The 13455-nt window shown below is 39.6% G+C and overlaps 1 protein-coding gene across 1 annotated transcript; it reads left to right on the plus strand.

Annotated features, from left to right (window-relative positions):
* The first annotated feature begins 9286 nt into the window (after positions 1–9286).
* LOC126598925 (myb-related protein 306-like) lies at positions 9287–12032 on the plus strand. Its single transcript, XM_050265307.1, has 3 exons — positions 9287–9731; positions 10223–10352; positions 10872–12032. The coding sequence occupies exons 1-3, from the start codon at positions 9599–9601 to the stop codon at positions 11716–11718; spliced, it is 1110 nt and encodes a 369-aa protein (XP_050121264.1). The 5' UTR covers positions 9287–9598; the 3' UTR covers positions 11719–12032.
* The last annotated feature ends 1423 nt before the right edge of the window (positions 12033–13455 follow it).

Below are 13455 nucleotides of genomic sequence, written 5' to 3' on the forward strand. Positions count from 1 at the left end.
TGAAATGGGGATAGCCGGCCATGTGGTGTTTTAGGGTTGAATTGGATGTATTTTGTAGTTATTTGGATATAATGGATGGTTTAATTGACAATTAATGGGTTAATTAGGCAATAAACCCATTAATTAGCCAATTAACATAATTTAAAAGGAATGTGTTTGGGAATTACCTTGTAGAAAGGATTTGATGAGATGGACTTTGAATTGTTACCTATTTTGGGCACTTCTGTCTTGGTTGAAAGAGGGTTGCCCGCTGCTTGCGCGTAGGAACCTCGTTGTATTGCAAGGGTATTTTTGTCATTTTTGTCCAAAAATCCACGTGTCGCCCTGTGAATATTTTTGGCTCCACAAATGCCCCCACACCTGTTGGGTTGCTCGCAGAAAAAGGCAGCAGGTGTAGAGATCTTCTTGCTTTAGGAAACTTAGGACTGCTTCCTATTTTGATGTAGATTCTCTCTTTAATAGGAAATTAGATCCTTCTAGGAAAGGGAAATAAATTTCTCTCAAAGCCTATTTAAATCCACCTTAAGTGGGTTATTAAATCAACTTTGGAGAGCGATTTATTCTACCCTACAAGAGAGAGATAGCTTAGAGGATATTTGTTCCCCCTCCTCTAGCAATCTTCTACATCTTGCCCGTGCAAAGGACCGTCTTTCGTTGATTTCTTCGTCTTCTTCGTGGATAGTGCTACCGCGGGGCAGCCGTCGGGGTGGTGCGGCACGTCGGCTGGCATGGGCCAGGAGTCGACTCGGCATGGGCCGATGAGGTATTGTGGCAGGGACCACTGCTTTAAGCTGCTCGACTTGGCTAGAACCAAGGGCAGCTTGTGTGGCTGGGACCTCGGATTGTGGCACTGGGGCGCAGTGTTAGGCAAGTCACATGGCTCATGTCTTTTTAGGCTTTTGGACAAGACTCGAGCTAGGCTGGTGATTGAGAGAAATGAAGAGGTTGCGAACCTCATGAACTGCTGGAATGTTGGGTTGAACTTCCCTGCTAGGTACCACGAATGACGTTGGCTACTTTAACTCTTTTCGTCAGGAGAAACGTGGGTTGTTCCCAAAAGATGAGGGGAATAGGATCAAAGCAGATGCACTGGCTCGTCCAATCACTGTTGTGGATCCTGCTGCAAGTGAAGGTGGGAAAATGGATCTTCTCTGCTTGCTCAAGAGATGCCGGCTGAGAAAAAACCAAAGACTTCTTTCGCTGCTCATGAGGGTCCGTTTGCTACCAAGAGGTATGTGATTGACATGACTTCTTCCAATGGGAAGAAATGTAAGGCTGCTAGATCTGAGCATGTGGCGTCTTCCATGTTGAGAATGGCTAGTACAATTGTGGATAAGATTACTCAGCGTAAAGGTTTTATCATGCCTCCAGTGCCGAAGTCTGTACCAGGACGTTCTTTGGGAGCCAAGTCCGGTTCACCTTTGTAGAGACTTGCTATTATGAAGAGTGGTAAGGTGGACTCTGCTACTAAAGTGGCGCCAAAGCCTGCTTCCTTTGCTGCTGAGATTGATTCGCCTCAGATTCAAGATCTTAAGCTTGCAATTTCTGAGCTTCGTTTCGCTACTTATGCTAAGAAGAGAGTGGATGAGCTGCAGCGCGTCCGTGTTAGTCTGCTTAAGAAGAATGAGCAACTGAAGGGTGAGAAGGATGGGCTTGAGGTTTTAAGACCTTCTCTATTTCTCCGGAAGACTTGCTTGCTTTTACTTTTAAGGTTTCCATTGGTGAAGTAGTTGGAGAAGTTAGTGCCCAGACTGGGGCAGCCAGGGGTGAAGCATTGGATGATGTCGCTGCTAAGAGCGTTACGGCTGTTGAAGGTGTGGCGACCGAGTAGTCATGGGATGTCCAAGCTGCTGTAGTGTAGTATTTTAGGTAGCCTTTAGGATTTTCTTTGTTTTTCCTTGTAGCTTTTGTTTTGCTTGAACTCCTTCGGCCTTTGCTAGTTGTTTAAAAACATGTTTTCCTTCGTTTTTCTTCATCTTCACTTCTTTTGTTCATGCCCTAACCTTTAGACTTGATAGACCAGTGGCAGGCATGCTACTTTTTTATAAGCAGACAAACTCGCGTAGCCTATGCAGCCGTAGGTGTTGGTGTAGAACTTTGCAAAGTTGTTAGCCATAGGGTTGGCAGCCGGATGCCTTACTTACAGAAGCAGACAAGTCCGCGTAACCACTAGGCTGTTAACCTTGACTTTCTTCAATTCCGTAGGTTGCGTAGCAAGTATCACAACACTTTAAGACTTGGTGTAGGTTGTTCCGCGCTTGGCAGAAGTGAAGCTTATCGACTACGTAGCATGTCGGCAGTGGATAAAACTTCGTATATGCGCGCTAGCTTGTTTAACCTTTCACAAGAATGTGCGGTTGTATAAGTCTAGTGCGGCTTCACTGCTCGAAAGGCAAGCCGTAGGCAGTCTTCCGGAATCCGTAGGCTACCTTAGTGCACTCGGTAGCAGCTTTAGGATTCCAGGGCAGCCGTCCATCGGATGTACTGCGTAATGTGCCATCTCCGTCTCTAGGGCCCGGTTCCCCACGGATTAGGCCAAGAAACCCAAAATCCTTCAGTTAGCTAAGCCTTGAAAAAGACCATTGCGGCTACTTCTAGGAATCCCGGCGCAAGCCATCGTGCATCTAGTTATACTAGGGCAGCCAGGCTCATCCACGTCTGGATATTCGGAGTGTAAAGTTTATCCTCCCGTCTTGGAGAGCTGACCCATATGGGTGTCGGAGAATTGGTTTACCCTCTCGCACTGGAGAGCATGGTTGGTCCCTCGGGGGGCGCAATTCCTGCGATGAGTCCCTAAGAAGGGCGCAGTCTTCTTTTGAAGTGCAGGAGTGATTAGTTGTTGTAAGCATGCAGCCAAACCAAGTTGTGATTACTTCTAAATTCCTCATTGAAAAACGAGTGAAACGAACGAGAACTTTAGCTGTAAGGTAGGAACTACATAACAACTTGATAGTCCTCAGCTTGTGAGGTGGTGCCCGTCGAGCTTATTGAGTCTTCGGGTTTTGATGTAGCGGGAGGTCACACATGGTACTTCTTCAGATTGTAGGCCATCCATTTCTTTTCAATCTTTTTGCCGCTTCATGGTGGTGAGGGTGTAATTACTCTTGCCCCCTACTCTGCTGATCTTGTACGGACCTTCCCAGATGGGATCCATCTTTTTGGAGCCTTCTCTGCCGGCAGTGATGAAGGCTTTTCTGCGTCGTCGACATGCAAATGCCAGAAGTCTCCATCGGGTGGAGTAGGCGCAGCTAGAGTGTGCTCGGCTACTTCTGAGGCATCGTTGGGCCGCTCTGTTGCGTCACCTAGGCTCGGCGTGAAGACGCAGTAGGGAGCTGTGGAGATGGGGCCATGTCATACGCAACAGGAGATGCTCAACTGCTGGTATTGGGCCACTCTAGAGTTGAATCATTGAGCAAGGGTCGGCTAGGGCCGTGTGATGCGCAGCAAGAAATGGTACTCAACTGCCGGTACATGTTGCTCATATGTAGAATCTTTTAGGGTGACGAGGATAAAACTTGCTTTCGAGTGTGTCCTTCCAGTGTTGCGTTCGTCAGAAAACTTTACATCCGCCAGGGTCTACGCCTTTATCGTCGCGCGTCTGGATTGGGCAGAATAGTACGTCATTAGGATGATTGCATGCGTTTGAAAGTAAAACTTGTGCTTCTGGGTTGCAACAACTATCGCCAAAGTTAGCTTTTGAATTTTTAATAACATCGAGGAGAGCTTTTGAACTGTAGAATACAGGTAACTGTGGAATACAGGTAGTCGGGCCCCCATCTCTTCTCGCATGATGGTAGAGCTTATTGCTACTTTAGATACCGTCAAACATGTGAATAAGTCCTCCGCTGCTTTTAGGGAGGTGATGTCGGGTACTTCTTCAAGTCCTTGAATGTGCATTGGCGAGCCTCATCCCAAAGTGCATACTTCTCTGCCAAAGCAAAAGAGTCTGTCAGAGTTAGATCTTCTTTCATGATCAATTTTCCGAATAGCGGGTGGTCTGCTGGAAGTCCTTTTTGGAAGGCTGCTCTAGCTATCGAGTCGTTGCATCCGACTATTTTTGCCTTCTCTACTTTGAACCTCCTCACATAGTCGCGAAGTGACTCCTTTGGGTTCTTCTTGACGTTGAACAAATGATCAGATTTCTTTTTGATCGAGCGATAGGATGAATATTCTTTGGTGAAAACCAAAGAAAGTTCGTAGAAATTCCGGATGGATTGTGGCGGCAGGGTGTAGAACCAATCTTGCGCCTCGCCTTGTAGAGTGGTGGCGAATATCTTGCACATAAGCTCATCGTTGTTTCGATAAAGGATCATTGCGCTTCGGTAGCGCTTTAAGTGTCTCTTCGGGTCTTCATCCCCTTTGAAAGATGTGAAATGTGGCATGATGAACTCTCGTGGAGGCTCTGCCTGCTCGATCTCGTCCGTGAAGGGTGACCTGCTTATGTTGGTCATGTTCCATCGTAGTGCCTCGTCGGTGACCTCTTTGCGTTGGAAATCATGCAATCGCTTGGTCAAGAGTCTCTCTACTTCTTCCTGAATTTGCCTTTGTTGGGGTAGCGGAGCTTTCGGCTGCCCCCAGCCATGACTTGTTGGTCTAGACTGCTCTTCCATGTGTTTGGCTCGTCTACGCCGCAGATGCAGTGCATGTGGTGCGTTCCTAGCAGGCGAGCGAGTTCTTCGCAGGCTGCTGGTTGAACTTGAGCTGGATTGAGTGACTGCCTCTCTCCGTCCGTCGTGCTGCCTACCCTGATGTGAGGTGGATGATGCTCCTTGTGGGCTTAGCCGCGAATGAACACTTTGTCCGGAAGGTTGCTCATGTTGACTATCGGAGTGTAACCCCAACCGTGAATGTATGCTCATCCGTGGGCCTAGTCGAGAGTACACGCTCCTCCGCGCGCTAAGACGGGAGTATACGCTATCTCGAGGGCCCAATCGGGAATGTACACTGCCTGAACGTTCAGCTCGTGGCTGGTCGAATGGCTGCTTGCCGGGACGCTGCTGGAAAGGTTCGTCTGCCCTTGTCCTACTTCGGGATACTTCGTCCGGGGCACGTTGGATCCCGATGCGTTGCAAAAGTTGATTCACCAAAGTTATCTGTTGTGCAAGGGCGCTCGTCAACTCTATGACTTGTCGAGACAATTGTTGTTCGCCATTTGGATTGGAAGAGCTTGGAAGGAATGCGCCTCCTTGGGCAGTGGAAATGTGGTAGACTCCGGGCGCGAGATTTGAATTGGGAAATGTCAAATCCGCGAAAAAATATGGTGAGAATGCCCCCGGCTCGATGGTAGGTCTGGATGGTTGAGATAGTCTTGGGTCGACTTGGGCTGCTTGGAAAGCCACTGAAGCATGATGGGCCGTGAGAGTGGGCTGTTCGTCGGCATTTAATTAAAATAAAAAAAAATAAGATGCACATGCATAATTTTTTAAGAAAACACTAAAATGACAATTATTTTAGTTAAATTGTTTCAAGTTTGAGTAAATTTTTATGACCTCTAAACGTAAATATTAGACTGTTTAAATCATTGAAATTCATGGAGTACTCTGCGTTGATATCCCTCAAATACTTTTTTTAAGAGATATCATTGAAGTTCCCTCTATAAATAGTTAAATATATTGCAATGTATTATATGACATTCGTCGATTGTGGTATTTGTTTATATAGCATTGAAGATGGTGAGGATTATGAATGATGGTCCCAAACCTTAACTCCAAATTAAGAGCACACGTGGGCACTTGGCAATCTCTCAAACAAATAACCGAACCAATCAGTTTCATATGCATACCCACGACCGTCGGATTAATATGTAAGTTCTTAATCTGTGAATCCTATTATAGATGATAGGTTAAATAACCACCATGGAAGTTTTCATAAGTATAGGCATGCAGTACCGTATCGGCACCAGATAAATCATGGGATCATAGGGTTTTTTTCATTGAGCATGCAAAGAGATGAAGTTGAAAAGCTCATGATGGTATACATATGGATTTATCGAATATTGAGATTAATTATTACTATCTGGCAATTTCTTACATGATCTGTTAATACGACATATAAAATTTAAATTTGAAGACTTATGTGGCACTTTGACATTTTTAAAGTTTTACTCTCCACCCGATATGCCAAATTTTAAATATAAAACAAAAATTGATATTTATTTTCTTTACATTGAGAATGAAAGAAAATGAATTAAAAGGTATAAAAATATTTAAACATTGCATTGGTAATGCAAGAAAACAAAAAGGCAATGCTTTAAATAAATAAAAAGCATTTAATAATTAATTAAAAAAAATTGAAGGGGCTGTCAAATTTGGCAGCAAGGGGGAGAGATATCTTTCCATTTCATGCCACATCATATTTGGCTTCTTGGTTAGAAAACATTACTGCTGCCTTTTATTACCATTATTGCTTATTTGAACATTTTGACATCTCCTTTAGAGATACTCTAAATGACACGAAAATAACAGGTTTCGGGTCAACAAGATAACTAATCGGGACTTTATCGGGTCATACGATAAGAACCCATTAATAATGGGTCCTTAACAGGTTTACATGATGGTGATATGCGGGTAACCCGTTTCGACACGTTAAAGAAAAAGTTATCTTGATGATTTTAAAATACAATAGCCATGATGTATATGTACATATAGTATATTAAATATGTATTATTGTATTATTATTCTATATAATCCAAAAGATTTAAATTTTATTTATTTATTTTTCTAGTAGTGAGATTAAAAAATAAGAAACTTTAACGAAACACTCCTGGTACTATTCACTTTTAACGAAAATGACATTTTTACTCTAAAAAGTCACTTATGGTACTATTCACTTACAACACATTTTTGTCATTTTGGTTAAAACTTAAAGTTTTCAAATCCTTTTCATTAGTTTTCCTTTAAAAAAAATTATAACGCACATTAAAAATAAAAATATAAGTAATTTAAAAATACCAAACACATTAAAAAATTTACCTGGGTCAAAGAGCTTTTTGAACTTCTTCAAGGCTTGAGCTTGCTTTGTTTAATCTGAAGCCTCTTAGCATTTATAGGCAAAGGATTGTGTCTTAGTTTAGAATCCTCAATCTGAATCCTGTGATTTCTAGGATTGATTTTTTAATTTGAATTAATTTGAGTTAGTTATTTAATTTAGTTGTAAATCATAATCTTTGATTTATAAAATTAAACTTTAATTGATATCATTTTATTAAGAATAGGATTATTTTGTCCCCTTTGGTACTTGATTTGATTTGTTGACGGATATTTCAGATGCTGACAAGTGTCACTCTTAATAACCCATACAATTTTAACGAGTTATAATATGCGCCAATTTGTGACATGCCAAAATTCAATTTGTTAACAAATATTTATTCCACCAAAATTTACATCTCTACAAAATTGATCGAAAACAACCTCACAATGATATATGCATGTACTGCAAACAAAAACCTAAAAGCCTTCAATTCCCTTCCCCACAAGTGAAAAAGATAAGTAATCAATAACACAGTACTCTAGAGAGAGGAGGATTCAAGGGATCTTACAATTACATTTGTTCATCGTATATCGTGCGGTCATTTTTTGTCAGGTATTGTTTATATTTAATTTTAAATAAAAAAAATTACAATGATTTCTGACCGCACGATGTACGATGAACGGATATAATTGGAGAATCTTCAAGATCCTCACAAAGAGAATCCGACGAGGATCCTCTAGCTCTAGTAATGAATACAAGATAAGTAATCAATAACAGTACTCTAGTAATGAATACTAATTACTTGGAGGACTTCTTAAAATAATAATAAAACATACTCAACATAGAAAATACATACTCAAAATAGAAATTTTTTGTGTAGAGCATACTTATGTTTTTTTTTTTTTTTAGGAAAGAAAACACTTTTGTATAGCATTTCACATGTTATAATATAAACAAGCAATTATAAGACGAGAGACAATGTTGATATGTAGTTTATTGATAAAACATAAATACACGAATTAAAATCTTCGTAAAATAATAAAGGCCTAATTGGATAAATGGTCTTCGTGATGAAAGAGTATTTGGAAGGGAGCTCTCGTGGTAAAAAAATTCGGATTTAAACTTCTGTGGTGAAGTCCGTTAGGATTTAAGCCCAAAAACAAAATTTTTGTTAATTCTCCATTAACTTCATTAGCCATGGCTCCACACTCAACAACCAAATTTCCTCCACTGCCACTGCCAGTTACAAAGCACCCAACCAAAGTTTGAAATCAACTTGACTATTGCCTCCATGTGTTTGCACTTTTTTTTTATTCGAATGGCTCCAATCTGCTTATTAACAGAACAGCAAAACACCTGCCCCATTTCACTTCAAAATTTCTTCCAAGTACTTGAAAATGCTCACGAGTGTGTGTGTTGAGTTTTTCTGTAACAATTTCTCAACTAAAACCAAAGAAACTGAAATTTGCACCATAATCCAAAGAAATGGCTTTTACTTTTCCATCCTTGAAATCTAATAATTATAATCAAGCCCTCTTGGCGAAGTCACCCAACGTCATCATCGTCCCTATCATTTCCTTCCAATGGATTATCCAGCCCCAAGCTAGGCTTGTTCTCTCCAAATGGAGCATCAGGGGTGCCGAAGCTGTTGTCGCCACCAACACCGAAGTTATCACCAGTACCTTTCTGGTTAAAGTAGCCACAGAAGACCCTCGGGCAAAGGTTCTCCACCTGGCTTTGCAGCTAGTAATACTGTGTGGCATTCTGGATTTGAAAAACCCCTCAAGCGAATTCCCTCTAATTGAAAAAGAAAAAGGAACTTAATTAACGGAGAAACTAAGGGAATTTTTATTTTTGGGCTTAATTCCTCACGGATTTTACCACAAGGGTTTAAATCTGAATTTTTCTACCACATAGACTATCTTCCGAATATTTTATCACCACGAGGACCATGTATCCAATTAGGCCAATAATAAAACTATGTAAATGTGTTCCTACCGAACAGTATCTCTACAATACAATACACAGCATAGAAAGAGATGAGTAAATATTAGGAGTTTTTTTTTTCGGTGCCACAACAATACCCCCATTGAATGCCACACACGGTTTTGTGAGAGGCGCATAGAGTGCGAGAGAGGGGAAAAATTGATAATGAGTGAGTGAGGGAGTCTAAGCATAGCTGAATTTTTGCAAGGGAAGGCAGTGAGTAAATGCTGTTTTGCTGTCCGTTTTGACTCCTTTTACTTGCTTTGGTCAGCACTCAGCACTCACCACAGCCTTCTCTCTCTCTCTCTCTCTCTCTCTCTCTCTCTCTCTCTCTCTCTCTCTCTCTCTATATATATATATATATCTATATATATACAAGACAAGCCCAACTCACCTGCCTTGGACACTTGTTTTTGCAATCCTTCATCAGTTCAGAGAAGAAAAAGAAAAAGAAAGGAAGAGGCAACAAGAACTTCTCTTTTTATTTCGTCTTAGAGATTTGTCAAGATAAAAATAAACCTTTTTTTTCAGTTGCCTCCAATCTTGTTGTGAAATCAATAATCTTGGAAGATATCAGAGAGTGAGATAATCCAATTTCTTCATCTCTTGAAGCTAGCTAGTGGGAATTAGATTATTGGAAATTATGGGAAGGCCACCTTGCTGTGACAAACTTGGTGTGAAGAAAGGGCCATGGACTCCAGAGGAAGACATCATATTGGTTTCTTACATTCAAGAACATGGTCCTGGGAATTGGAGATCAGTTCCTACTAACACTGGTAATTAATTTTCTATATAATTATATTTAGCTTAAACTTTTTAAATGAATTTTGGCTGAGCTACTTTGAATATCCAATTAGTAATTAAATTATTTGTGTTCACTCGTGTTTATTTTTGTTCATTGATTGTTCTTTGTTTTATTCGAGCTAAAAGTTGGAAATAAACAGTGTGCATGCGGAAAAACAGTCGGGAGAAATAACTTCCCGTATTAAATTCTTTCTTCGTTTAGATTTTAGACCAGTACTATCATGCATCTTGTGTGAGTATATTGGTACTTTTTTTTACCTCTCTTGTTTTGGTAATAACTGGTTTCAGATTGGGGTTGGTTTAATCATTAAAGTCATGTACTTATGACCTGATACTGGTTTTTCCTTCTCGGAACAAGTACTGTTTACAGATGCATGGTCTGATTATATTGATTTTTGACAGTAATTTTATTAATTTGGTCGGAATATTGGCAGTAATTTTAATTAATAACTTCTTTTTAAAGGTTTGCTGAGATGCAGTAAGAGCTGCAGACTTAGATGGACTAATTATCTCCGCTCGGGTATCAAACGCGGTAACTTCACCGATCATGAGGAGAAGATGATAATCCATCTCCAAGCTCTTTTGGGCAATAGGTATAACACTTCGCCCCATCTCTACTTTTTGTTTTTTAATTAAAAACTTTGAAATAAAACATTACATAGAGATCCTCATCGAATTTTATTACTTGACAAGTCAAATCTTAATCTAGAATTATTACATCCGGAAAATTACTACACCAAATAGCTTGCACCCCATATCTACTTGTTGCCTATATTTTTTTACTCCAAATTTGAATTTATATTTTTATATGTTGGGGGCATGAATTTTATGGATTTTGACTTGATTAAAGTATTGTTAATTTATTATATCTTTTGTTTTTGGATATTGGGGTTAGATACTCTTAAATCCCAGTAGTGAAGTTCTATATTGTTGTTTGATGACATATTATATAGGGGAGTGTTTTTTTTTTTTTTTTTTAAATTAGGAGAGTAGAATATATGGAAGTGAATTTTTTAATTTGTTTTTTAAGTCAGGGGAAATTAAAAATAGAATCATTGATCTTGTTTTGTAATTCCCTAAATTTGATGATGAAATTGTTTTAATGGGTGCAGATGGGCAGCCATAGCTTCATACCTTCCTCAGAGAACAGACAATGACATCAAAAATTACTGGAACACTCACTTGAAAAAAAAGCTGAAAAAGCTCCAGACAGGGCTTGGTGGTCATGACCATCACAACAACCAGGATGGTTTTTCAGGTCATTCACATGATCAGCCAAATTCCAAGGGTCAGTGGGAGAGAAGGCTTCAGACAGATATCCACATGGCCAAGCAAGCTCTTTCTGAGGCTCTCTCCATTGGCAAACCAAGTATTATTAGTACTAGTGCTACTACTTCTCATGATCTTCACTTGCAAGACTTGAAGCCCTCCATTAATATTGGTAATTACAATATTAATGATAACCCTAGCACTAGCACAAGGCCTCACCAAGCCTCCACGTACGCATCCAACACCGATAACATTGCAAAATTGCTCGAAAACTGGATGAAAAAATCGCCGAAGGTTTCCACTCATCAAACAAACTCGGATCAGACCAATGCTGTTCAGATCAATTCCTTCAATAACAACAACAAAGGTGGAACTACAAGAGGTTGTTCAATGAGTACTTCTAGTGAAGGGGCGCACAGCGCAACCACTACGCCTGATCAGGCTTTCGATTCGTTGATCAGCTTCAACTCATCCCCATCTGATGTGTCTCAGTCCATGTCAGTGGATGAGAACAATGCAAATTTCACAGCAGATCAGACAAGCTGTCTGTTTCAGGATGAGAGCAAGCCCAATTTGGAGGGACAAGTCCCTCTCACATTGCTGGAGAAGTGGCTCTTTGATGATGCTGCACCTCATGCCCACGAAGACCTAATTAACATGTCATTAGAGAATGGTGCAGGCTTGTTTTGAAAAGGACAATAAAAAAATTTAAAAAAAAAAAGAACAAGGTCAAGTACTATATTAGGGTTTCTTTTGTTTAGAACACAAGATCAAGTACTTTAATTAGGGTTTCTTTTGTTCAGTTTCTCTGAAAGTTAGGCTTTCGAGCTGTAGCCAGCAGCCTTGTAGTACTCTTTTTATTTTGTCAACTAGCCTAAGCAGAAAGATATCACCACCTTTAGCAAGAAACAGAAAAGTGTAAATTTATTTAAAGTATATCCATGTTTACATATCTGCTTTTGTTCTGGAAAAGAGAATAATGAATCAAGCTGTTTAATTTCATATTTTTGTGGACCTTATTGATAGGTTAAAAACTGTGTATATCTATTTAATTCCTCTCGTTTTTTACATATTTCTTGTGCGGAAAGTATGGGAATCATAATATTGGTTTCCCCTCAATCTATACGTATAGGAAAAAGCTTAATTCCACAGACTAGGATTAGGGGGATTCATAGAATGATGAGAAATGCGAAGGAGACTCTAAAAGTAGGATTCTCTATGGACGCTCTGCTACATTACAGTTTAACGTCAATTTCTATGTAAATATTATAAAACATTGTTCAAAAAACATAAGGTAGCAGAGAGTCCATGGCTCCCACTTTTGAGAGAGTCTCCTTAGCATTTTTCCACCACCTGCAAAATTAGGGATAAAAACAGTTAAAATACTTGCAAGAGTACAAGGTAATAGTAGTAGAGCAGCTCTAGCAAGGTCATTCTCCACAGAAATCGAATGAATAATTTATGTTAAACCAAATCTTAATTAATTCTTTAAAACAAAGTTTGAGAAAAAATTGATTTTGTGGTTCAAAATAATAAAAACGAATTTTAAATTAAAAACATAAATAAATTGCAAAGTAGAGAAAGCTAAAGAAAATAGTTTTGTAAAATTAAGTTAAGCACTAGGTTTATGCCTTCACCTTAACAATCTTACGTAATTCCTCCAATTACTTATGACTTACGCATGCATATTTTGAAGGTTAGGTTTTCCTAAAGTATGTCTACTTGTATTAACTATATTGCTAAAGATGGAGAATTGGTACAGAGGAGGGAAAGAATTGATAGAGATGAACAAAAGAGATTGTATATATTGATTGATTAGAGAAAATGTATACAAATGACCTTACTGAAATAATTGCTATACAATCCCTTATATAGCCATATAACCTAATTACCTAATTACAATAATACCCCTCTAACTATATTTAACCTAATTACAATAATACCCCTCTAACTATATTTCTGTTATATCAGTTATTACTCCCCCCTCAAACTAAACTTGGAGTATCCAAGTGAAGTTTGAACTAGCCAGGGATTTGAGACTCATCTGCAATGACTGGTCTCCAACTGTCTGCCCAGTTCCGTGCCTGCTCCCAGTGCCTTTAACATCACCAAAATCATCTAAAGTCTCGCTCTCAAAATGTAAAATGTCATCCGTGCGATTTTGCTCTTGTAAATCCACGACCCCAATCTAGTTTCAAGATGGCCAGTCACACCAGCTTCCTCAAGCGTCTCTCTTTTCGCTGCCTCTTCCATTGACTCATCCATTTCCCATCTGCAAAATTAATTTTCCAATAAAGACGTCGGTAGTATGTTGCTCACAAAGCACTGCAACCATCTTGGACAACAAAGCAGTAAACTTGCTTAGTAGAGTCCAAATTAGCACTAAATCCATTAGAATTGTCTTTTCTTTAAGCAGAACCCAATACA

The sequence above is a fragment of the Malus sylvestris genome, chromosome 14 (assembly GCF_916048215.2).
Source record: "Malus sylvestris chromosome 14, drMalSylv7.2, whole genome shotgun sequence".
Lineage (NCBI taxonomy): Eukaryota > Viridiplantae > Streptophyta > Magnoliopsida > Rosales > Rosaceae > Malus > Malus sylvestris.

What these genes read in the sequence shown, in the direction of transcription:
- LOC126598925 (XM_050265307.1), top strand. Translation starts at nt 9,599, where the DNA reads ATGGGAAGGCCACCTTGCTGTGACAAACTTGGTGTGAAGAAAGGGCCA. An exon ending in ATCAGTTCCTACTAACACTG is followed by an intron (nt 9,732 to 10,222) that starts GTAATTAATTTT and finishes TTCTTTTTAAAG; the next exon opens with GTTTGCTGAGATGCAGTAAG. An exon ending in CAAGCTCTTTTGGGCAATAG is followed by an intron (nt 10,353 to 10,871) that starts GTATAACACTTC and finishes TAATGGGTGCAG; the next exon opens with ATGGGCAGCCATAGCTTCAT.